This window comes from Labrus mixtus, chromosome 21 (genome assembly GCF_963584025.1).
Source record: "Labrus mixtus chromosome 21, fLabMix1.1, whole genome shotgun sequence".
NCBI lineage: Eukaryota > Metazoa > Chordata > Actinopteri > Labriformes > Labridae > Labrus > Labrus mixtus.
Genome location: NC_083632.1, coordinates 18,016,333 through 18,040,371, shown reverse-complemented (window position 1 = coordinate 18,040,371; position 24,039 = coordinate 18,016,333). Strand labels below are relative to the sequence as shown.

The following is a 24,039-nucleotide window of genomic DNA, read 5'->3' as shown; positions in this document are numbered from 1 at the left end:
GTGTTGTGACAGCCATAGTGCCCCGTTAAAGAATCCACCAGAGGTCAGCAGACCTGAATTTCAACTTTTTAATCTTGCAAGAGGAATCGGCAAAGACAAGGAAGAAGACTGCTGCAGGGATGTGAACAATGCAGGTTTCAAAAGGATTAATAAAATAAATGCAAGAGTCGCAATTCCGAGTACGCACACATTGTGGTGGTGACAAAAAGTCAATGTAAATACACTGCAGGATACCTTTAAACATGCTGCACACCTGATTCATATGAGGTTTAAATTAAACAGGCCACACCTTTCTCTTTGTTGTTTTTGACGCCATTATGAGATTATAGATTATCAGTTGTAGTCGTCAGGGGATTTGATTGGTCATGGAAGAGCAGAAAAACAATTCTCGCCTCCATTTCATTATTTAATCATGTATATTGCTGATTATTGGTGACAGATTTTTTTCAGGCCTAAAATCTGAAGTATGTGATGTACAAACAGCAGGTTTAATCTGAATTCTTCCCTCTGCATTTAGAGGAGTCTCGACTCACAGATACGTATCTGCCTATGAAATCACAGTCTGTATACAAGGGGCACGGTTTGTGATGGTGGAGGGTGTCTGTCTTTGTTAGTTGTCCAAGTATAACTCAAGTCGACTGTAAAGGTGACCAGAAGGGGGAATGGAAGCCGTCCTTTGGTTTGATTTGAGTTTTTAGCTGGTTGTGAAACAGACTGGGGTTAATACTGATGCCTCTTTAGCAGTGGCCTCAGAACTAACCACCAAGTCCTTCAGAGGAATCGCAACGCAAATGTATGAGATTTTTTTTTCAATCAATCAGATTTATTTTATGAAAAATGATGAGGTTTGACTTTGACCTCAGACGGTGTAAAAACTGTGACAGAATATTCAAACGGAACAAAACAAATATGTTTAAAAAGCACTTCACTGTTCATTTGTCCAGGCACACATTCCCAACCCACTGAAACTGGTACCCTGACCCACTTTGGGTCCTGACCCTACAGTCTATGGTCCTGACCCACTAGTTGAGAACCGCTGCTCCATAGGACCAAAAGTAAACAAGATAGTCATTTTGAATGCCTGTAACCGCTGCCACCGGGGTCAGTGTCATACGACGTGATTAAAGGAGCAATATGAAACTCTAACACCTAAGCGTTTAAAATTGGTACTGCAGTCCAAATTCAAAACATTGAAGTAAGCCGTCTCCCCCCTCCTCCCGAGAGTGGATGTGTGCGTTGGTTCCCATGTCGCAGACCTGAAGCTTCAGTGTTTAGCCAGCTTTGAATTGGTCTATTTTTCAAAAGCATATGCAGTATTTGTCAGGCTTACTAGAAAAATGCAGAAGCTCTTTAGGTAATGTAGAATCAGTTCTATCTGAACCAGTTCTCTTACACGCTTCCATCGCTGCAACACCTGTTGGTTGGTCGTTTGCCTGGCAACTGGAGTGGCGTCCAATGGCCTTGTTGGGGGGCCTTTCTTTAGAAAACACAACTTACACATGATGTTCAGGACAAGATGAGCAAAGAGATAATAAATACTGCTTTGTCCACAGGGGGTGCTATTATTTGGTCTCTGACCTGAAAGTTCTTCACAGGAGCTTTAAGTACCATTTCATATTAAACATTCAGCAGGATAACGTTGAGTTTCCCTCATTCACCATCATTTTGACACAGCAGTCAGGTTTAAATCGGCACACAGCTGTGAGTTAAACCTCTGAGCCGGAGTCTAAATAAAAAGCTAAGCTGCTCACATGCTGAGCGGGGAGTTGAGAAAACAGTAAAGCTAAAGTCATCATGTAAGAAGAGCCAAAAGCTGCTGCTGCTGCTCCATCTCGACTCCAGCAGTCAAACCCTCGAGTGTTTTCAACTGAACCTAACTGAGTTTACTGCCTGGGATTTGAACTTTTTGAAGGGAAAGATTTGTTAAATGTTTTTGTTCACATGTTACGTAGCCTGAAGTCATGCGATTGGGATTGTACATCTGTGTCTGTTAATTTAGAGTGCTTGAGTATTGTATTTGTTCCATATTGTAAACTGTATTGTTTACAGTCATTCCCTGTATTACACAGTCATACAGCAACATGTTCAGTCTTTGGTGCTATTATTTGGTCTCACACAGTCCATAACTGCTTATTGACTTTGTTAAATTGAGTTTAAAATACAGATGTTAGTAACTTTTTAAGGGATGTTTGGTCATTATTTGAACCTTACTAGCCTAACAGATAAAATCATTAAACACGTCTGGGGGGTTTACCGGTCCACCAGATTAAGCTTCAATGTGAAGAGTCTTAAATATGATCACAATTCAATTTGAATGGCCAAATCATTTCTATCAACACCGTCATGCTCCTGTGGCTGCATGAACTAATCACAGATGTTGTTTCTATTTGTATAGCGTCAATTTGTAACAAACGTTATCTCAAGAGACTTTACAAAAAGAAGGTAAAAGAACGTACTCTTTGCTATATTATTTAAGAAGACCCAACATTAATCCATCATGAGCAGTAAGCCACATTAAGCAAAGGTACTGAGGCAAGAAAATGTTCCTTGAAAGAGGGATGGGGACAAATCGGGGGGTGGCAGTTTAAGTACTCAAAGTATAAAAAAGTTCTAACATACATTAATGTTGTGAATTATGGGCTCAAGTGACTCTGCATTTTTTTATATTCAGGGTCACATAAGAGAAAGACCAAAAAAAAGAGAGCAACAGAGCCAACAAAATATGTTTCATATATGATTCAAGCACTATCTCAGTTTATTCATGATAACTGTGGTCTTATTTGGGATGCTCAACAGGCTGTGAAGATAAAATACTGAACAAAAAACCTTAAGCCAACTTCTCAGACTCTTTGATCAACAAAAATACAGTGAAACACGTTTTGAATTCACTGTGATAGTCACTGCTTGATCTCAAAACAGAGACCCTTAAGTAGGTTACATCTGCGTTCTCGTCTAAATATAATGTATAGGTCTGTGAGCATTAACACGTTAATGCCGACGCCTTTAGGCACACATAAGCCCCCGAACAGACAGCAGCGTCTCCCTGTAGTCTGGGTGATGGAAAAAAACGACACATCTGCATTCTTTGAATGTCTCATTTCTAATAAAAAAAACTCAAAAGTGAAATCCAACAGGTTCCTTATTTTCATTGAAAATAAAAGCTGGTTTGTATCAAAAACTTAAAAAACAAAAAACAAAAAAAGGTATTTTTGGGGTCTTTTTGCCTGAATTGGATAGGACAGCTGAAGACAGACAGGAAATGTTTGGAGGAGAGAGCAGGAGATGACCTGCAGCAAAGCACCACGTTTGAATTTGAACCCACGGCTGCTGGGACGAGGACTAATTCCCTCCGTACATGGGGCGCCCAACCTAAGCGTCTGTAATTTCTCTCGTAGATTACTTCAGCTGGCAGCCACTGAATAAAAAGTCTGTCCTCTGACAGGCTCAGATAGTTAGTCCAGTTGTCTTTGAACATAACAGACAGGATCCAGAGAAAGTGCTCCCTTTATTACCACCAGTCTCTATTAACAGTCATTTTACATCCTGAACCACCAATGTGAGAACCCACGCATGCATGGGGAGAACTCCACACATGGAAGCCCTGGCAGGGATTCGAACCAGGAACCTTCTCACTGTGAGGATCCAAAATGAATATTGAAAAACACAAAGCCCCTTTTAATGTTCTAAATGACAAAAAAGTACAAAAACCTTTGAATTGTTCAGAAGATTACTTCAGCCATCAGCCAACAAATACGACTAAAAATATGTATTTTAAAAGTGCTTGTTTTATGGTAAGAAGCCGAGGGAAAAAAATTAAGATTCTACAAATGCCAACCAATGCTGGTGGTCTTGGCCTGCCCAAAAAACTTTTTTGTAACTGGGCCTGCCATTCTCGGATAATTTGGGGTTGGCTTCGCTCATATCTTGACTCAACCTTCTGCATCGATTCCTGGGCCTGCTCGCCTTTATCTATGTGGGGCCTGATTAACTGCAAAAGGCAAAACGTTGCGAAAGAGGTCCAAGCTAACCTGATAGTTTACAATTCTGTGTGGCAGGGATAACGTTAGTTTCTCTGGGAGGAAGGATTTGGTCTCTATGCTGACACCTATCTGTGGGAATGCTGACTTCATCCCAGCTATTAGCAGTTCAATTTTTGAGTTTTGGAAGTCCAGAGGCATTAAGATTAGTGGAGATTTATTTAAAGATGGTATTCTCATATCTTTTCAGCAACTTCAACTTCAGTATGGCCTTCCCAAGGAGCATTTTTTGGGGTACTTGCAGATTCGTCACTTTATTAGGGAGCTGAGTCTCCCCTCCCTTAATACTCCTAAATGAAGTGCCCCAGAATCCTTTCTTATTAACTGCAAGAACTCCTTCCATTTAATTTCCTCCTTATACTACTTGTTACAAGACACTTGTCCAATAAGCTTGTTTAATGTCCAGCGTAAATGTGAAAGGGACCTAGATAATGAGTACATAGAAGACGACTGGCAAGAAGCTTTGAATTGTATCAAAAATGTGTTTTCTTGCAATACACTGAGGGAAACTCAATATAAAATTCTTCATAGATTATACATAATACCTTCCATCCGGAATAAGATGGACCCCGGCCTGTCACCACAATGTCTGAAATGTCTCAGAGAGAGGGGACTATATACATCTTTTTTGGCAGTGTAAATACATATCACAGTTCTGGTCCTGTATAGCAAAAGAGCTTAGTGGCATATTCAGAACTAAAGTAACCGAGGATCCCGGCCTCTTCCTACTTGGCCTGCCATCTAAGTTCGTGTCACTCCCCGCTCTTAAATTTAAATTGCTGGATAAACTGTTACTTTTGGCAAGAAAATGTATACTGTTGAGGTGGATCAAGGACAAACCTCCCACTGTTACAATGTGTACTTCCACACGAAAGGATTAGTGCAGTGCTGAAGGGCAATGGACAGTCATTCTTGATCACTTGGCAACCACTCATGGACGATACTCCCCGCGGAGAGTCTTGATTTATTGTCAAAAGGATTCTCTTACCTGAATTGGAAGCCCTCTGGACTGGATACGGGCACTGGAGATTCCTATTCAGGCTGAGATTTAAATTGAATGGACTCTGGCAGATTAATAAAACCTTGAAGTGAGCATGATGAGGAAATGTGGTTTTTTATGTTCTATTTTATTTGCTTTTTCTGGTTTTAATTTGATTGTCTGTTTTGGTTTGTTTTTTTGTAGTGGTTGATTTTAGTCCTTTTGGTTGTGTCTTTGTACATGTCTTTTAACTGTTATATTCTTTGAAAAATTCAATAGAATTGTGCTTGTTTTAACCACTGACAGTCTCACAATAGTATTAGCATTGTAGCTATGAATCATTTTTGTTCATTGTTGTTGTTGCTCTGTTCGTCTTTCTAAGCCCATCACAGTCTCAGCAGACGTGTTTTCATCATGAGTCTGGTCCTGCTCGAGGTTTCTGCCTGACTAAAGACAGTTATTCCTGCCGCTGTAACTTTGCTAAATGTTGCTTATTGCTGTGCTCATGGTGGATTCATGTTGGGTCTTTGTAAATAATATAGCAAAGAGTAAGGTCTTTTACCTACTCTTTTTGTAAAGTGTCTTGAGCTAATAATTGCGATGAATTAGGGCTATGCAAAAAAAGATTGATTGATTATTCTAAGTGTCTTTCAACATTCCAGAAAGGATCCCTTCAGAGGAAGTGCTCCTTGCCTGTACAACCACCAGACTGCATTAACAAAAAAACAACAATTTAACTTTGTAGAACATCAGAGTCGCTCATCTACCACTGCATCTCTCTTCTTCTTTTGATTATTATGTGTTTGTATGCCTTTAGTTAAGAGATTAGGACAGTGGATAGAGTCAGAAATCGGGGAGACAGAGAGTGGGGAAATGACATGCAAGTAGCCGCAAGTCAGACTCCAGACTGGGCCTGCCTGGAGCCTCTGTACATGGGAAGTGTATACTAACCACTAACCAATCTGAGATCAAGCCAGCGGTTGAGCTCAGACTTCTTTGTTTATGTGGTAAAATCACTGGGGTTTTTTTTAAATAAAGTTGATGGCTCTGAAAGGAGAACTGAAGAAAAGATCAAAATCATCTTAGTAGGCATCCCCTCTGTAATATTGTGAGATACTTGGAATACAAATCTGACCCTTTCAGGGAAAAAAATTTAGTACTTTTTAGTGGATGTACTTTTAATTGGGTGCTCTTGCCCTGAATCTTTATTTGCAGCCAATGGACCCGATCATGTAGCTTCTTGCTCTACTAGAGCAGTTAAAAAAAAAACGTTTTCTACCTATTAGTGATGAAGAGCCTATGGCATGTAAAAAAAAAAAAAAAAAAAGGGGCGGTACTTTCCATACAAGAGAATTTAGTGCTGTTGTGATTCACACTGTGGTACCACCAGGCTCACCAATTAATGTCTAATCCCTTAGAAAACACAACTCACACCGAATGAAAGTTAACACATTGAACCTCAAGAAAACTCAAAGTCACATGAAAAATGTATGTCTCCAGTGGAGACGACATACTCGTCTATTAAACACTTTTCATCAAGTTTAAAGAAGTCTCAGAACATGTCTGTAAAGTTCATTGCTAAATATCCTGATTGGCAGATGCATTTTCTTTGGTGAATGCAATGCACTTCCGTAGAAAAGAGGTTCAGAGCAAAAGTGAATCAGTCTATTTTCTTCATCATTTACATTTAGACGTGAATAAATATATTTTTCAATAGTTTTAAAAACAAAACAAAAAAGACAATTAAAACGTTGCCGGGCCAAGTTACTGGAAGACTTTTATTTTGTAAACAATGTGTTCAAGGCTGAATTAGAGACATGAAAGATTTAAAACAGGCGGTCTTCACTTGTTTGTCTATGTTGGTTCTCATTTATCCAGGTCGTCATGGTAAATCAAAGCTTGATCCAAAGGCAACTGGACTAAGTTGAAGATCTTGAGCACGTTTCACCTCTCCTCCGAAAGGCTTCTTCAGTACTAAACTAACTGGTGGACAGAGATATAAATGTAAGCCTCTGCGGATCTCTAGGTCCGTCCACCAGTTGCCCTTGGACTAAGCTTCGATTCCACTTATTTGGTTTAGCTTTGCATCTTAGTTGCCAGTTAAATAAGCTAAAAACATGACTTATTGAAGTCGCTTTGTTCCTCGTGCACAGTGCCGGTGGTGGAGAACCTTAGGTTGTTCCAGCTGAGAAGGTTTCCGGGGGTGAAGGCGCTACCATCCATATAAAACCTAATTTCACACGGAGAGATGACTTTGTCCCACATGTGGACGTCTGTAATGTCCCCAACAAAGGACTGACTCTGGTCAAAGCCTCCACCATAACTATCTTGATCTTGACCCAAAATGATGCTGGGAACCCCTGAGAGAGATACTGAGGCACCCATAATTGCCCGAGGACTGCGCTTTCCGTTGACCCACAGTGCCGTCAAGCCACTGGTGGAGTCCCACGTCCAGCAGACAGAGTTCCATTCATTGGTCTCATCGGGCAGTCCACTTATATCGAGTGCAGCCCCATTGATGTGCAGTCTGTACACATCCACAGAGGGCTTGAAGAGCAGGAAGGCGTTAGATTGAGACGGGATGTCCAGTGAGAACAGCGACTGAGCTCGGGTAAGTGACGAGAAAAACCTCATGCACATGGTCAAAACGGTGAGGGGCTGCGCAACGTTGGCAATGAGCTTAACAGAAGAAGTTGCACTTTCAACTGGGAAAGTAAAAACCTTCTCTGAAAGATCTGCAAATGAGCAAGAGATGACACGTGTTTAGGACTGATGGTAGTGGGACAATTAAGGTTATCAACATTTCTGATACTTTTTATATAACTTTTATATAACAAGATACAATACAGAACTTTAAAAAAAATATAAAAACAACTCAGATCTTCAGTTTTTGGTCCCAACTTGTAAGGCCTACGAGCCTGTTTTTGTTGCCATGGCATCAAACACAGGTATCAATATTTGATTTTAACAGAAGTTTAAAATTCTGGTATCACAACAATGTGAAGCTGGTAATATTCTACATTTTTTGAGAATTTAAAGAAAAATTCAGCTAATAAAAGAATTAAAAGCACACTTTACCCATACTGTAAATAATTTAAGGCAAAGGCTACATTTTCTTTTAACGTGACACACGTTTTGCTATAATTATGATATTTTATGGGGTTGCAGAAAAAACAGATTTCTAATGAATGTTATCCAACTGACAACCACTACAAACTCCAGACGAAAGATTACACTAAAGAGATGAAGAGCTTTGTTGACGTCTCTATCAAACACTCCATTTTAAGATCAACTAGGTCTGTCTGAATAACTGCGGTGTGTAATCACTCACCTTTTCCAGAAGCATGACCAGCGCAGAGTGCAGCCAGTAAGACTAACTGTTTCATGTTTTCTGGGCCGGGATGTCGGACAGTTCCTTAAAACCTGAACCTGGAATGATTGTCCCCTGATCGTTTTTTTATTTTATTTATGGAGATTTTAAGGAGGTGGAGGAAGTTCTGGCCAATTGCGTCAATGTTTATTCTTCATGACTCAATCTGACTATTGATTAAAGGTGTGTGTGTGTGTGTGTGTGTGTGTGCGTGCGTGTGTGCGTGTGTTTTTCTGTCCTGAAAGCTCACATCTATAAGAGCAAGATCCGGCCTCGTAGGCAAAATCCTGACTTAATGAAAAATGTAATTAAATAATTCAGACTGATTTAATCTTAAATGGAGCAAGGTCATAATGAAGATATCATGTGAATGTTAATGTCATGAAACGTCTTGTTACATCTATAAATTTAAGGATGTCTCTGGCTTTGATAACTGTTGGAAATATTTGAGGTGATGTAAGTATGAAACAACACAAAAATACACAACATAGGTTTAGTCCATTTTAAATGAATCTACATATTTTAGTGTAAAAATTCTACAGATTACCTTTCAGTTTCATGTTAATTTATTTTTTTTGGAGTGTCTTTGTTTGAATTCGTTTGTTTGACCCAAAAAATGTAGCGGATGTTACGTCAGGATTGACAGACAAATGCAGCTCCTGCAGCGTTGCTACAGTAACAGGATAAGCAAAGTGTTGGAGGAAAGGTGAGAGGAAGCATATCAAAAACTAACAAAACAGTCATTGAACTTTCCACAGACAGGAGTGTCTGCTTGAAACCGGCACAAGAATCTGATATGTTGGACAGTATCAACCTGGGGGACTTTTTATCGGTATGTTAAATGTGTGCATTGGTTAAAGGAAGGGGCGGGACATCAGATATGTGGTTCCACTAGCCATAGTCAATCTGCACATTATCTGCCTCCAAAATACATCACCAGCACAATATGTCAGCTCCCATTCAGGGGCATTTCTGCTTTACTTTATCCAACAGAAAAAGACTAAGAGCATTGTCCATCATAATATAGAGTCTGTGAGCTGTTGTGTGTTCTTTGTGAATTACTCAACACTTTAATTCACTGTTGAGCAACTTTGGAACTTTTGACCATATCAGACTTGGGTGCAATGAGTAGATACCAGCCTGTACAGTAAACATGTTTTGTTAGTTGTACCTTGGTTGAATATTACTGTAAACAAGGTTTGTGAGTCACTGGAACATAACAAGGTTTGTAGGTTTACAAGCAAATCAGTGAATCATTTTCTCTTTAATGTGTTATGAACTTTGCTTTCACAGTGGTGCACTGATGTAAAAGATTGTACTTTCTGTGTTTTATTACAACAACCTTTCTCATGGCATATGTCTGAACTCAAACTACTCCTGTAACCTTACCAGCATGTGACAGAATAATCACATGACGTAAAAAAAAATAGGTTTTATAGAAAGTGCATCGTCTGATTGGCTGTGACTTCTGCTCGAGACAGCGGCTCTGATTGGACAGCCAGCCCCTTGTGTGAACCACCGCTTCCTGGTTGTCTGCAAATGGACAATTTAAGTTGTTTTTAAACCTGCGCTCCGGTGGGAAACTGGCCCCCGTTTGACTCGGGATTAAAATGTCACCCAGAAGCGGCTGTAGCCCGGTTCTGCTCGTCGTGCTGTGTCTAGTCGTGACCGCCTACTGTAAGTTTCCATCTCTGGACCACATAAAACCGAAAGCCAGCAACAAGGTTCAGGGGAGAGCAGTGGTGGAGCTGCTGAAGCGTCTTCTCGGGAACAGATCCACGGAGTTCATAGTGTTAGTCAACAGGAGCCTTTCCAATGACAGCCTGGATGTGTGTGAGCTTAGGTCCACTAGAAACAATAAGATATTCGCCACTGGCAGCTCGGGAGTGGCCGTGGCTTCTGGGATTTACAACTATTTGAAATATTTCTGCAACTGCCATGTTTCCTGGTCGGGGGACCAGCTGGACCTCCCCCGTCCCCTGCCGAGGCTCACCGGCGTTTTGCGTATCAACACCCAGCACAGGTCAGTGTTACCCTCCATGTAGAGAACCAGCAGCTGCTGCTTTTTCATTAAACCAAGCGGAGTTTCTCTTAGTTAATAAACTATCATTCATGTTCACTGACGACATGCAAACTTACTTCTTTATTATTTTCAGTTAAGGATTCATTGTCTAGGCCAGGGGGTGGGCAACTGGCGGCCCGGGGGCCACATGCGGCCCCCATCAACCCTCAACGTGGCCCTCAGGTTAATTTTTTTACACATCAATTAATTGGAAACATGAAGAAAAACATGATGAAATCTGCCATGAAATCATGAAAAGCAGAAAGAAGCAAATGCCCATGAGTACACCCTGGTCAATCACAGGGCTGATACAAATACTGTAGACAGCCACACTCACATTCACACCTACGGGCAATTAAGAGTCACCAATTAACCTAACGAGCACGTCTCTGGACTGTGGGAGGAAGCCGGAGTACCCGGAGAGAACCAACGCATGCAAAGGGAGAACACAGAGAGGCCCTGTCCCATGAGAATTCGAACCAGGAACCTCCTCGCTGTGAGGCAACAGCGCTAACCACTGCTCCACCATGCAGCATGATTATGAGTTGATTTAACACATTTTTCAGAGATTTATTTTTTTAGAAATTAACTCATTATCATGGGGAAACCATCGTTGTTATCCTAAGACAGGGGGGTCCAAAGTGCGGCCCGAGGGCCATTTGCGGCCCGTGAGGGGATTTTTTTGCGGCCCGTGACTTCAAATGAAGAATCAGAAGATTTTGGCCCGAGGCCTTGATTAAGATTGACACATTATCTTATTTTTCTTTTTCATGTTAACAAGGGCTGAACAATATTCCTAAAATAGAAAATGTTCAGTAACATGTATGTTGTTGTTTTTTTTTAATCTACAGCTTTTACTATTTTTCACATTTTTTGTAAACTAACGTATGCAGAGTTTTTGCAAACAAGCGGACTGTTGTTTAACCGTTTAATGACCTGAGCTAAATGCAGAAAGCTTTTCCAAAAAAAATGAACCACGTTACAGGCTCTGAGAAAAAAACAAATAAAGTAGAACGAAGAAATCAAAATATTTGATTTCCTTTTATTAAAGGGTTTCTTTAGCGAGCCTTTTGATTCTGATCTACAAAAGCTTACTATTTTTTCAACTATATTTTAAAAAACAAAACCTGTGGCCCGCGAGCGATTCTAACATGACAATTTTGGCCCGCAAGAAAAAAAGTTTGGACACCACTGTCCTAAGAAGACACAATAAATAGGTTGAGATCTCAAGAATACACCCAGAATTTGACTTATTGTCATGGGGGAACGGAGTAAAATAAGATGTATGGATGTACGGTATGTCTGCTTAGGGCAGGCGTTCACAAACTAATCTGCTCGCAACCCCCAAAATAAGTGTGTGTGTGTGTGTAAAAGGATCAGCAGACACATACGTTGCTGCTGCCATGTGCAAACTTTTTTCAGATATTTTTACAACAATTTTACGACCATTTTAAAGTATTTTAAATCTTTTTTTTTTGGATGGCATCTCACGACCCCCCTCTTGGTTGCTTGACCCCCACTTTGGGAACCACTGGCTCAGGGCTTCTGTAAATGAAACAGTAACGCTGCTCTATTAACTCAGTGATGCACATGATTTTTTTTCCTTTGAGGAAGTGCTACTGAAACTGAAGTAAAATATCTGGAAACATTTATTTTTTTTAAATAAAAAGTTTTATTTTGAAAGAGGTTTATTAAATGTTTTGTAAAACACATGCTATTAATTAATAACAACCCACCAAGTCAATGTTCATTTAAATTATTTTAAAAATCCAAACAACAAATGAATGCATTTTATTTCAAACCAGTAAAAAAAGCTTTCTCTAGTCAAAGGCAAAGAAGATCAGTGTGTCTGTTGTGTCTTTCATACTTCTGTTGTATGACCTTTGGAATTTCTCTGTTGAATTACTTGACGGTGCACATTTTCTGTACATCAGCAAAACAAGTTTGGAGATGTTCTTTTCCCACCAAACTGCTGTACACTGGATGTGTGCCAGCTCCTCTCAGCGGCAGCTTCAGAGCTTCACCACACAGTCTCTATTAGTCCTGTTAGAATTACTGAACGACCATGACAGTCGTGTCATGGTCGTTGATGGGGAGATAGTTTGTATCAGCAGCAAGGAGCATTGTTTTTTTAATGTTGCGCAGCGAATATACAAAGTATTTATATTTTGTGAGTGAGAGAGAGAGTACAAACAAACGTACAGAACATGAATCTATGGCATGTTGTGTTTGATTTCTATGATGGCAGTGTTTAGTGGGCATACCCCAGCTACCCCCCCACCCCTCCACCCCCCTCCACTGCAACACAACACAGCCAAACCCATGGGTGCATGATAAATGGAGCGTTGTCACACATTATTTTTCATTGTTTACTCTGAGCACTATGGACACTTGTAACACGGCCTGGCCCTTTAAAAGACCCTTCTTTTCAATTATCTGTTGTGCATTAGAGCCGCATCGGCTCACTTCAGTTATGTGATGTGCACAGTGGCTAGATTGAAAAAGCCGCGGCAAGCATACAGTAGCACGGTTTAGTTTTCCCATGACTAATACTCTTATAGCAAGTATGAAGAGGTTTATGTTTTCAACCAGCTGAAGTTATATGACAGCTTCACTGACAAATTTCAGCTAAATGGCTGCGATTATGTCTTTGGCAATATTATCTTTTGAATTCAATATAAAATGCAGTGGTGGACAGTAACAAAGTAAATGTACTTGAGTACTTTACTTAAAGGCTGGGTCGGTCACGTTCGAAAACTTTCCTGATTTTGAAAGTAGCATTCCCTCAGTGCTCCGTCTGCACCCACTCCCTCCCCTCTGTGCTCCCTCAAAAGCCACGCCTCTCACTTACATGCACAAGCGCCGTTGGTCCAGAAGCGGACCTCAGCTCATGCTTTGAGTGTTGGCTCGGGGGTAGAGAACGTCTGATTGGTTCATCAGATTGGTACCTCGTGGCAGACATTGGTCAAAGTTTTTACACGCTTACATCTGCTACAGATAATGGATTTTCTTTGTTCCTTTTTCAAAGCTCATCAGTTATTAATTTCTGTCAGGACCTAAAGACAATTTCAACCAAAATCTTAAAAAGTGTATCTGGAGAAAATTAACCCTACCTGGAATGTGCAACTTATTGCTCCAGCAGATATCGCCCTTGAGCACCAGCATGAAACAAACAAACTTGTGTTTGGAGACACCTCTACTATACTGAATCCTCCGCTCTCTTACAGCGGCACACCTCAAACCCCTCTCCCTTTGCGTTTGCATAAAGGAGTTATCAAATTGGAACGCACCATGATTAACCACTAAGCGCAAGCTGCAGTCCAAATTCTCCTCATCTCAAGCTGCCTTGTTGTGTTAGCAGGCTACTTGCTTTCTATTGGTTTCGATAATGACATTCATGTAAGCGTTCTTCTTTTAAGTTTATTTTTTTGAGTATCTGTACTTCCCTTGAGTGTTATTTCTTGTGGAAAAGTATTTCTTTCACTCCACTACATTTTAATGATAAATATCGTACTTTCGACTTCACTCCATTTCTATGTATATTCTCGTTACTCGCTGCTTTTGCTCTGGAGTCAGCTGTTGGGATTTTCTTTTCTCTTTCTTAAATCTGACCAGAAAGACAATAAACTGTGTGTTGTCTGCGTTCGGTTTGTCTAAGTGGTGTTGCTGTACCTTTACGTTGCGTGTCTCAATGGTTAAACATAGAGCACACGCAGAGTGAATGTCACTCCGATCAGGCATTTCATATAGTTGTAATAATTTTGGCTACAGCAGAGGAGGATGCACCTCCCTCTATCTTCATTTTTTTTCCAAACCTGGCAAAGTTTCAGCAGATGGCTGTTCATCGTGAGCCTGGTTCTGCCCAAGATTTCTGCCTGTTAAAAGGAAGTTTTTTCCTGCCACTGTAACTTTTTTAAATGTGGCTTAGTGCTGTGCTCATTGTTAGGTGGGGGTTATTTCTGTAGTAGATAGTAGATGTAGCAGAAAATCAAATCAAAATCAAATCAAATACAGTTGTATTGCTCCACATATCTTTGTAAGATTAAGAATGAGAAGCTTTCTAACATGTTTGTTCATGAAGATCAGTCTGTAAATATCTTACACGTTCAGAATGTGGTTCTGTGATGTTGTTGTGTCTAATGTTTGTGGTGCCACATAGACTCTGGATGCATGTACTGTACAGTATCTATTGCAGTTGTCCTTTAATCTTGACTAGTTCTGATTACTTGAAGCATTCATGTGGGTGTTTCATAGTGCAGTTTGCTTTCTATTGGTTTCGAGTTGCAAACTAGGAAGTGGCCACCCGGTTGGAATGAATGCACAGTGGTCTCGGCTGGTGGAATGGAATCTACCACCTGCTTAGAGCACTCAGAAACAAAACAGAGTAAATACTTAGCATATTTGATCAATTAAAACAAGTCCTAATCTTTCTAAAGATTTAAAATTCTGTCATTGCTAACCATGCAATAACACATTCCATCCTCTAGGCTTTGATTTCTAATACGGTCTGAGTAAAAAGATAAACCATTGTAGGAGAAACATTATGATTAAAGGTATCTGCCTTTGACTCTGTGTCAGTCATTGCAGAGTATACAAACAGCTTGTCATATACAGTATGTCATAATATCAGCTTGTCATGCATTAACAGCTTTGTTTGGGTTTAACATGTCTTAGTTCACTGACATGTTATGCATTATGACAAAACTGTAGAATTAGTTTATCTGTTAGTTCATCTACCTGGTCCAATTTTTCTGTCTTATCATTTGTTTATTTTACAAGGTCACTGAAATCCCATGCTTTAAACACAGATAACATGTAGTCTGTATCCCACAAAAGATCACATGCTGCAGTGTTATTTATTAAAACCATGGCCCTTAGTCCAATGTCTGTTTGTTAAAGCGACCTTCTATGGGATAGTGATTATCAGTCCATGCAGCTAAACAAGTCAAATAAAGTTTTTATTAACAGATGAATCTGCTAAAAGTTAGAAATGTGGTACCTATGTTAACACTTTTTTATGGTTAGTTATTTTACCTATTGTTTAAGAGTTTATTATTTTCCTATTTTTATTCATTTTACCATTTAACAATAACTTAATTAGTTCCATGCACACACAATAAATGAGTAAATATAGTGCCTTTGATTCAGTTAGCAAGTTGCTATAAATGACTCTTCTTTATTCCTTATATTCTTCCATGTATTTCTGTATCGATACTTTTTCCATAAAAATACATTTTCCATAAAAAAAATCATCAGCTGCTATCATTCTCTAATTAATTAATACAATTTTACAAAGGGTTTCTACGCATTTTATTCTGCAAGCCTACCCCTACAGCTAAGTATTAGCTGCGCTAGTCCCCTGATTTATACATAACTTTAACACTGAGGTGCAAACCTTTGCAGCTCTGCCAGTGTCCACACTGCAGTTAATTCTATGTTCCTCATAGAAATCTTCACAAATATAACATCGATATTCTAATCCCAAAGATAAACTCTGTCACAGCAGAAAATCCTCTAATGAGTATGTTAGCGATACCATGTAAAACATAGACAACATAACAATGACATTAATTATCAATTTTAAATTTCATAAAGTCCAGAAATACAACACTGTGTGATTTAATTCAACTACAGTACTTATAAATGTCCAATACAATAATACTTAATTGTCCAACTCATACAGGAATAGTCCCCAACAGGTCTTTTAACAAGAAATATTTCTTCCAGGCAAGCAAAAAAGTTGAATTGCTTACCTGGGACTGAAGTGATCATTGTCGACTGTTCGTTGACGCCACTGTTAGGTGGGGGTTATTTCTGTAGTAGATGAACAATGATGAAATCATGAAACAGACTGTGGATCATCTTAGATTTATTCAGCCATGGTCAGACAACACAGAAACACAACACACATGGCTGACAAAGTGCGGACCATCGCTGAGCCATGCTGACCAAGATCTCACAATCATTGGCAAAGTGGCAGAGTGGCAAAGTCTTCATCACACAGTGTGGCTTATATTCTGCTAGAAGGTACAGCCCACAAATTCCTTTCTATTTGGGTACATCACTATAAAACAATAAAGATGACATGACACTGATTTGTATACGTAACCGATGTAGACTCTTTGTCTAGCAAACAGTTGTTGACAACATATGGTTGGCTCCTATCCAAACATAGATCTGCTACAATTTACATGTTTCACCATATAAGGTTACAGCTTCACAGACCCAAAACAAGAATTACCCTAAGATGGTTGACACAATTTAAAGATATGTCCACAAAATTATCAAGATGAATGAATCCATGAAAATACGTACTAACACTCATGATGGATTAACGTTGGGTCTCTGTAATATAACAAAGAGTAAAGTCTTTAACCTGCTTATTGGAGTGTCTTGAGATAACATTTGTCATGAATTGGCGCTAAAGAAAGAGAGAATAGATTCTGCACCTGAGCATACCAACAATTATTTCAGAGGTAAAAAGTTCACAGTTTACCTTCCTTATGTAAGTATGTATAATAAACGTTTTAAATGGAATGAAAGTAGACCTGCTTCTTATGGAATGCACATCTTACTTTTGGTCAGTGTATATATCCAAAGGTACTGAGAGGTCTGCTGTTTAAAATAAAGAAATTCACCAAAGCATTCATCCATTTTCAGGAGCTGTGTTATGGTGGCAGCAGGTTAAGCGAGTTAGCCAAGATGCCCCTCCCCAAAGCAATGTGTTCCAGCTCCTGGGAGATCCCAGAGTGACCGCTGTTCATAGGCCAGATGAGATGTTCTCCGTAGCATAGTATGGGAACACCACAGAGTAATGCTCTGCTTTCTTGCCAATGTTTCATCAGCTGATGGCCAGCTGATTTGCCTCTAAGCTTCCAATTGGCTAATTGCACTCATGCCGCCTTATTTAAGCGGCTCTAGCCTGCCTACTCTTTGTTGCTCCCTCTGCAAGCTGCAATTCCTCCTCCGTCCCAGCTCCTCCCGTTATGCTGTGTCAGACTAAATCAGTGTCATGATGTTATCATTGATGCCTGCTCTGTCAAGGTTTTGGCTGCTCCTCTCCGAGCAGTGGGGTTTTCCTTGAATGCACGGGAAGGGCAGGAATGTGTGCCGTTTCTGACTAAGCATCCCTGAACAGAGCCATACCGGCAAATATAAATAACTGCAAATAAAGTATACTTTCTTGACGAAGAGGTCCTGGCTGAACTTTATTTCTCTCAGGGAACTCCAATTTGTGTTTCAAACGTACACAAAACTCGTGAAAATATTCAGGTGGGGCTGTATGTGAACGCAAACTGCCAAACCCCACATTGAGAACCAATTGTAGTGTCGACCACCACTGGTGGTACTCTACCATTGGTTTCCAACGTGGGGTCTGGAACGCCCTGGGGGAGGCGCCAAAGATCTCAGGGGGGCGCGAGGCTTTCTCTGCTCTGAGGTTGTCAAAATTAGATCTGCACATGAACTAAAATAATGATTAAAAAACAGTTGAATAGTTTCATACAAAGGTCTTTTGGTAAGACCAAGTGAGAGTAGGCATATTGTGTTGGGATTTATCATTTTTGACAGAAATGGATCGCTTTTTTTGGGTGTGGGTCCTTGGGGGGGGGTATCCAATGTTTCTTGGATACAAGTAACTCCAAGGAAAAAGGTTGGGAATCAACAAAAATTATTAGTCAATGGAGTCTGAGTGTTCTCTGCCTGCAACTACATTTCTTTATCCCCACAAGCATGGTCTTCTGTAATATCATACTACAGTGATACATCTGTCCTAGGCCCACATCAACTTGATAAATCCATTGATTGGGCTCTTGCAGTATCATTTATTTTTGTTCTTATTTCATTCATCATATAACTATATTTGTGGTTCATATCTAGATTCCGGTATTACCAGAACGTCTGCACATTTAGCTATTCCTCTGTGTGGTGGGACTGGCCTAGATGGGAGAGGGAGATCGACTGGATGGCACTCAATGGAATCAATCTTCCACTGGCCTTTACCGGCCAAGAAGCCTTGTGGCAAGAGGTACGAACCCAGCTCTACATATTCTGTAACAGATCTTACTTTTAAAATGATGAAATGATGATGTGCAACAACAACTCAGTCACTTCTTGCATACCTTTTAGGTTTATCGAGCTCTTGGGCTGAACCAGTCAGAGATCGAGGAGTTCTTCTCTGGCCCCACGTTTCTTGCCTGGAACCGAATGGGAAACATGTTCAAGTTTGGTGGGCCTCTACCACAGTCTTGGCATGTGAACCAGCTCTTACTCCAAGTAATGAAACCTCTATGCTTGTCAACACATTTAATTGCACTATGACATTTTCTACTTTGTTAGAATCAAACACTGAGATGTCCTTTTTTTACCTTAGTTATTTTGTTATTTTCAAACAAACCTAAACTTAAGCCATTAGAATCGGTTGTCATTCCAATTGTTTGTGATAACTTTACATTTTCAAACGTAATTGCTGATCTCTTGAGACACAGTGATATTGCCGCAACAAACCGCTAATACCCAAGTTGGCCAAGTAATCAAAACCCCATAGGATTTCAAATCTTGAAACATTTCTAATAAAACTTCCATGCTCTGAAAATAATCCTTCCACATGACATTTTCTGTCTTTCTACAGTTTAAAATCCTGGAGCGTATGAGGTCCTTTGGCATGATTCCTGTGCTGCCAGCCTTTTCTGGGAATATTCCCAAGGGAATCCTCAGGTGAACAACTTAAAATTGGCTCTATTTACATAATGATACATAATGTGTAGGGCAATTGCTAGGGATGTGCACCATTAGTTGACTAAATTATTAACACTGTTGCCCTCGATAGTTGGCACCCGATTTACTAGTCTGCTAAAGTAATTAAGTTGTACTAATTCAGGCGATCATGTCGGTCTAATGTTGTGTCTAAGCTGTTATGCAGCTGGCAGTCACTTGTCAGGGCTATAGCCTTGGTAAATGGCTACTGCCATAACTCTCTACCAACAGCATTAGGCGTTCTTTTTTAATTCTGCACATAACTACTGTCTGCTATGTGTATTGCAGAAGTGACTGTCTGAAATGTTGTCATTTAGAGACTGTCTGAAAATGTGAACTGTTGCCCCATTCAACCATGTTGCAGACTTTCTACCTCAACTCCAAGTGTGACCATACAGAACAGGAAGAAACAGTTCTGATCTTTGACATTGTCCAACACTACTTTGTGAGAACTAATTTCAGCTCACCTTAACCTGAAGATATCTCAGTTCACCTATATGTTTAAGCTAACATGCTTGAGAAGATACAGCAGTTCTACAGTTGAACACAGAATTTATGGTCAAAGCCGTCTCTGAAGTGTTGCTTGTATTATTATTTTTAGGTTGTATCCAGAAGCCAATGTTACCCGACTGGGGCCATGGTCTCATTTCAACTGCAGCTTGTCATGCTCCTACATCTTAGACCCTCGGGACCCACTTTTCCTCCACATAGGTTCCCTCTATCTGTCGCAGGTGGTAAAGCAGTTTGGAACGGATCACATCTACAACACCGACACCTTCAACGAGATGACTCCACCTTCGTCTGACCTGGCCTACTTGTCTGCAGTCAGTCGATCCGTCTTTGCCTCGATGACGGCAGGTCAGTGCCTGGGTGTCTGACATCCTGTTTTAAAACTAACAGAGCCTGTGTGAATGCTGTTATTCTGGGCAACAAGTGCAATAATTGCCCTAGTTAGATTCCCCTTGGATGACCTGTTGTCCAACTCTATTACACAAACATACCCCCATTCCCTCATGCTCCCTGCTGGCCTTCATTTTCAAAACCGTCACCCTCTTTTTTTTTTTTCTCCCCAGTTGATCCTCAGGCAATTTGGCTGATGCAAGGCTGGCTGTTCTTCAGTGATGCAGTGTTTTGGAAGCCAGCCCGGATTCAGGCCTTGTTACACGGGGTGCCCCTCGGAAGAATGATCGTGCTGGACCTGTTTGCAGAGACCGAGCCAATTTTCTCCTACACCGAGTCTTTCTATGGACAGCCCTTCATCTGGTGCATGTTGCAAAACTTTGGGGGCAACAGTGGGTTCTTTGGAACAGTGGAGAGCGTCAATTCAGGGCCTTTCAAAGCCTTACATTTCCCAAACTCCACTCTGGTGGGCCTCGGCATGACACCTGAGGGAATTGAACAGAATCCTTTGATGTACGAGTTGATGACGGAGCTGGCTTGGCGCAAGGAGCCAGTCAACTTGTCCAGTTGGGTGTCGCTGTATGCAGTACGCCGCTATGGCAGCTCTCATAACAACTTGACCACGGCATGGAGGCTTTTGTTATCAAGTGTTTACAACTGCACAGTGCCTCATTACCGGAATCACAACCATAGCCCACTGGTACGCCGGCCTTCCTTTCGTATGAATACTGACCTTTGGTATGACCCTGCTGACTTGTACAAAGCCTGGAAAATGATGATTGAGGCAGCTCCATCTCTCATCTCCAAGGAGACCTTTAGGTATGATCTTGTGGATGTGACTCGGCAGGTCCTACAAGTCCTGACAACATCCTATTACAAGGATATCGTGGCGGCCTACCACAACCAGAAGCTGCCAGAGCTTCTGACTGCAGGCGGGGTTCTGGTTTATGATCTCTTACCTGAGCTTAATCGTTTACTGAACAGTGACCCCAACTTCCTGTTGGGCACATGGCTGGACCGGGCTCAATCTTTAGCCATAGATGACAAGGAGGCAGAGCTTTATGACATGAACGCCAGGAATCAGCTTACTCTATGGGGTCCCAGTGGTGAGATAATTGACTATGCTAACAAAGAGTGGGGAGGCCTCATGGAGGACTACTATGCCCAACGATGGGGGCTGTTTGTTCACACCCTGGTAGAGTGTCTGGACAGCGGACAACCGTTCAAACAGGACACCTTCAACCAGGCAGTTTTCCAGGTAGAACGGGGATTCATTTACAACAGCCGAAAATACCCAACCAAGCCTCAAGGAGACACTTACGAGATAGCCCACAAGATATTCCTCAAGTACTACCCACAGGCCTTAAAGACGCTATAGTGAGCAGGGACTATGCTTTGTAAAATCAAAACAAGCTGCAGCAAGAAGAATGTCGTCCTCCACCTTTTCCCCTCCGGTTCTTCATGGCTATTCCAAAATATTTTTTGATGTAGACGTTTTACAGCCTTGGTTAACAGGAACAATCTGTTTTGCACTTGTAGTCAATTATGGATAGTTCTGCATGTTGGAGAGAAAAAGAAGGATTTCATTTAACATTCACAATGACCAAATATACCCATACATTTTTTTGTAATATAAGAAAAGGAAAGAAAGATGGTTGGCCAAGCCAAGCATCAATAGATAGGATGAGAGGGGGCATTGTAAAGCAGTTTCCACCAAGCGGCAACATCTATTGTTGATTAATGAAGCCAATGCAGTATGAGAAACTGCAGTTCATCGGGTGTCCACTAACTGTGCTGTTGCTTGCAAAGAAGCAACGACACAATTAACAACACATGTCAGGTGGGCATTGCAGTTTTTGAAAACTGTCATGTCAGTCATCAGTTTGAAGTTGAAGACTGCTATGCTACTTCCAGAGACAATTTTCACATCCAAACAAATGCTCTCCTCCAAGCTCAGCTCCAACATGTCTTTACTCCACAATAAATGTGTAGTGTATGTTGGAGCCATGGATGGATATAATTGTCTTTGTGGTATTTATTTAGGGTTGAGGTAGTCTGCTATATATTGGTGTTTTGGGTTATTGATTATTATATCATTTATCAGGATTGTGTTGAGTGGGGGGATGTCGGGTCACATGGGTATGGGCGGAGATGTGTTGATTTAACTCACCTGTTAATTATTTGTTCTCAGTGGAAGAGAGGGGGTGAGCTGGGTTGCCGTATTTTTTGTTGACCGCTATTGTTTCTAGTTCACTGTGATTATGAGTTAATGCACGTTATTATAAGTTAAGTTGGTTATCTTTTTTATGTTAATAAAAAAGTCAAACTTATTTTTACCTATCACAGTATTCTTTTGAAAGCGCGTCGGACAAATATATTAGGCCCAACCTTAGCCTCTCAGCGGCTTCATCTTCAGGAAAGCCGCTATAGTGTATATTAGATTTTTGCCATATTAATGTCCAGAATGTTGCATAATGTCTTTAATCTGGAAAATTGTGTATTTTTCTTCGCAGAATAATTGACAGTGGTGTGTGCCTTGTAGACACTAGGGCCCGACTAGGGATATTAGGATACCGATATATCGCCTGATATCTTTCTTAGATTTATCTTCAATCTGTACAGATGGATACATGTAGATTTAGATATATACTGGTACATGTTTTGCATTGTTCCCTCAAATGCAGTTATCAAACACTTGTGGAAAAGATGGTCACTCAACTTGAAAGTAACTGCGTATGTTTGTACGTGCATCACCGCTTGACACTCTGGAGAGTGATAATGCTTGCTGTAATCCATATAGCACACTCTCCTGGTAACAGAACGAAAGAGGATTGCTAGTGTAATACAATGATATATTGGCACACATCTGTGATAAAATTAGCCAATACTGGATATGCTAATATCGGCCGAAATTATTTGCCGGTCGATTGATCGGTCAGGCTCTAGTAGACGCTGCATTAAGTAGATGAAGAACAAGTACAAGTCATAACTACCAAGCAGTATGGATGTGTTTGATCTTTCATAGCAATTTTCTACTTCAATACTGATTCGGTCAGTGAGACTGGACCATGACGCAGCAACATTTTTTAAGGTTTAAGGAAATATGATGCTCTGAACAAAATGGCTCATGGTGCACCTTAGATGATCATTGTTTTGCCTTGTTGCTACAGGATTTTTCAAACTTTAAAAATATATTTTTGTATGGATTCACAGATGTCACATTGCATTTGTAAATTAAGGAAGTAAAAGGAGGACATTGTTCTTTATTTTGCAGTCTAAATATAAACAAAATGTTGATAACTTTCAGTATTAATGCCGTGTATAGAAGTTATACAAGAAATAATTGTTGGAACTTTTATTCTCAGCAATTTAACTTTGTTCCTAAAATGCAAAACAAATCAAAAGTTTTTGGCATCGTATTTTCCCTTATGTCCGAACATATCACTGAGATTTATTACTGTTTTTCTTGACATTATGATTTGATTCTCCTCTTGTGTTTTTATTAGCATGGCCCCTATAATCTTCTGTTTACTGTTGTGTAGATGAGATATTTTTTTTTTTTTTTACAGATATAGTTTCAGTAAAGAACAATTAAAATACTTTGCCAGGATTATGATTATTTCTTTGTTTTAGCGGTCACTACATGAGCACAGCTTACGTTCACAATGTGCCAACCAACACTTCATGATGCACAATATTTGTGTCCTTTTGTACAAATGTTTTTTTTTAAATGTATTATGTTCAACTGAACTGTGATTCTTAATCTCAGGCATGTCATAAAAGTCTTACGGCTATGTGGCTAATACAATGATTTTATTCTCAAACTCTGTGTCGCGTGTGTTTGCTTTGTGTGTATGAGATCAGGATCTCATAATTACGAAATCCTGAACTCATAATTATGAGATCCTGGTCTCGTAATTAGGAGATAATGTGTCTA

The 24,039-nt window shown here is 40.3% G+C and overlaps 2 protein-coding genes across 2 annotated transcripts; one reads left to right on the top strand and one right to left on the bottom strand.

Moving 5' to 3' along the window:
• Nucleotides 1–6,592: 6,592 nt before the first annotated feature.
• LOC132955559 (C-reactive protein-like) lies at nucleotides 6,593–8,868 on the bottom strand. Its single transcript, XM_061028445.1, has 2 exons — nucleotides 8,348–8,868; nucleotides 6,593–7,751 (listed from the first exon to the last, which is right to left on the bottom strand). Exons 1-2 carry the CDS (start codon nucleotides 8,400–8,402, stop codon nucleotides 7,126–7,128), a joined length of 681 nt encoding a protein of 226 aa, XP_060884428.1. The 5' UTR covers nucleotides 8,403–8,868; the 3' UTR covers nucleotides 6,593–7,125.
• A 1,018-nt stretch (nucleotides 8,869–9,886) lies between these two features.
• On the top strand, nucleotides 9,887–23,926 carry naglu (N-acetylglucosaminidase, alpha). The gene is made up of 6 exons (XM_061027807.1): nucleotides 9,887–10,409; nucleotides 18,327–18,474; nucleotides 18,576–18,722; nucleotides 19,078–19,163; nucleotides 19,804–20,060; nucleotides 20,276–23,926. Exons 1-6 carry the CDS (start codon nucleotides 9,997–9,999, stop codon nucleotides 21,478–21,480), a joined length of 2,256 nt encoding a protein of 751 aa, XP_060883790.1. The 5' UTR covers nucleotides 9,887–9,996; the 3' UTR covers nucleotides 21,481–23,926.
• Nucleotides 23,927–24,039: the final 113 nt, after the last annotated feature.

What these genes read in the sequence shown, in the direction of transcription:
- naglu (XM_061027807.1), top strand. Translation starts at nt 9,997, where the DNA reads ATGTCACCCAGAAGCGGCTGTAGCCCGGTTCTGCTCGTCGTGCTGTGT. An exon ending in TGAACCAGCTCTTACTCCAA is followed by an intron (nt 18,723 to 19,077) that starts GTAATGAAACCT and finishes GTCTTTCTACAG; the next exon opens with TTTAAAATCCTGGAGCGTAT. An exon ending in ATTCCCAAGGGAATCCTCAG is followed by an intron (nt 19,164 to 19,803) that starts GTGAACAACTTA and finishes TATTATTTTTAG; the next exon opens with GTTGTATCCAGAAGCCAATG.
- LOC132955559 (XM_061028445.1), bottom strand. Translation starts at nt 8,402, where the DNA reads ATGAAACAGTTAGTCTTACTGGCTGCACTCTGCGCTGGTCATGCTTCT. An exon ending in TGGTCATGCTTCTGGAAAAG is followed by an intron (nt 7,752 to 8,347) that starts GTGAGTGATTAC and finishes GCTCATTTGCAG; the next exon opens with ATCTTTCAGAGAAGGTTTTT.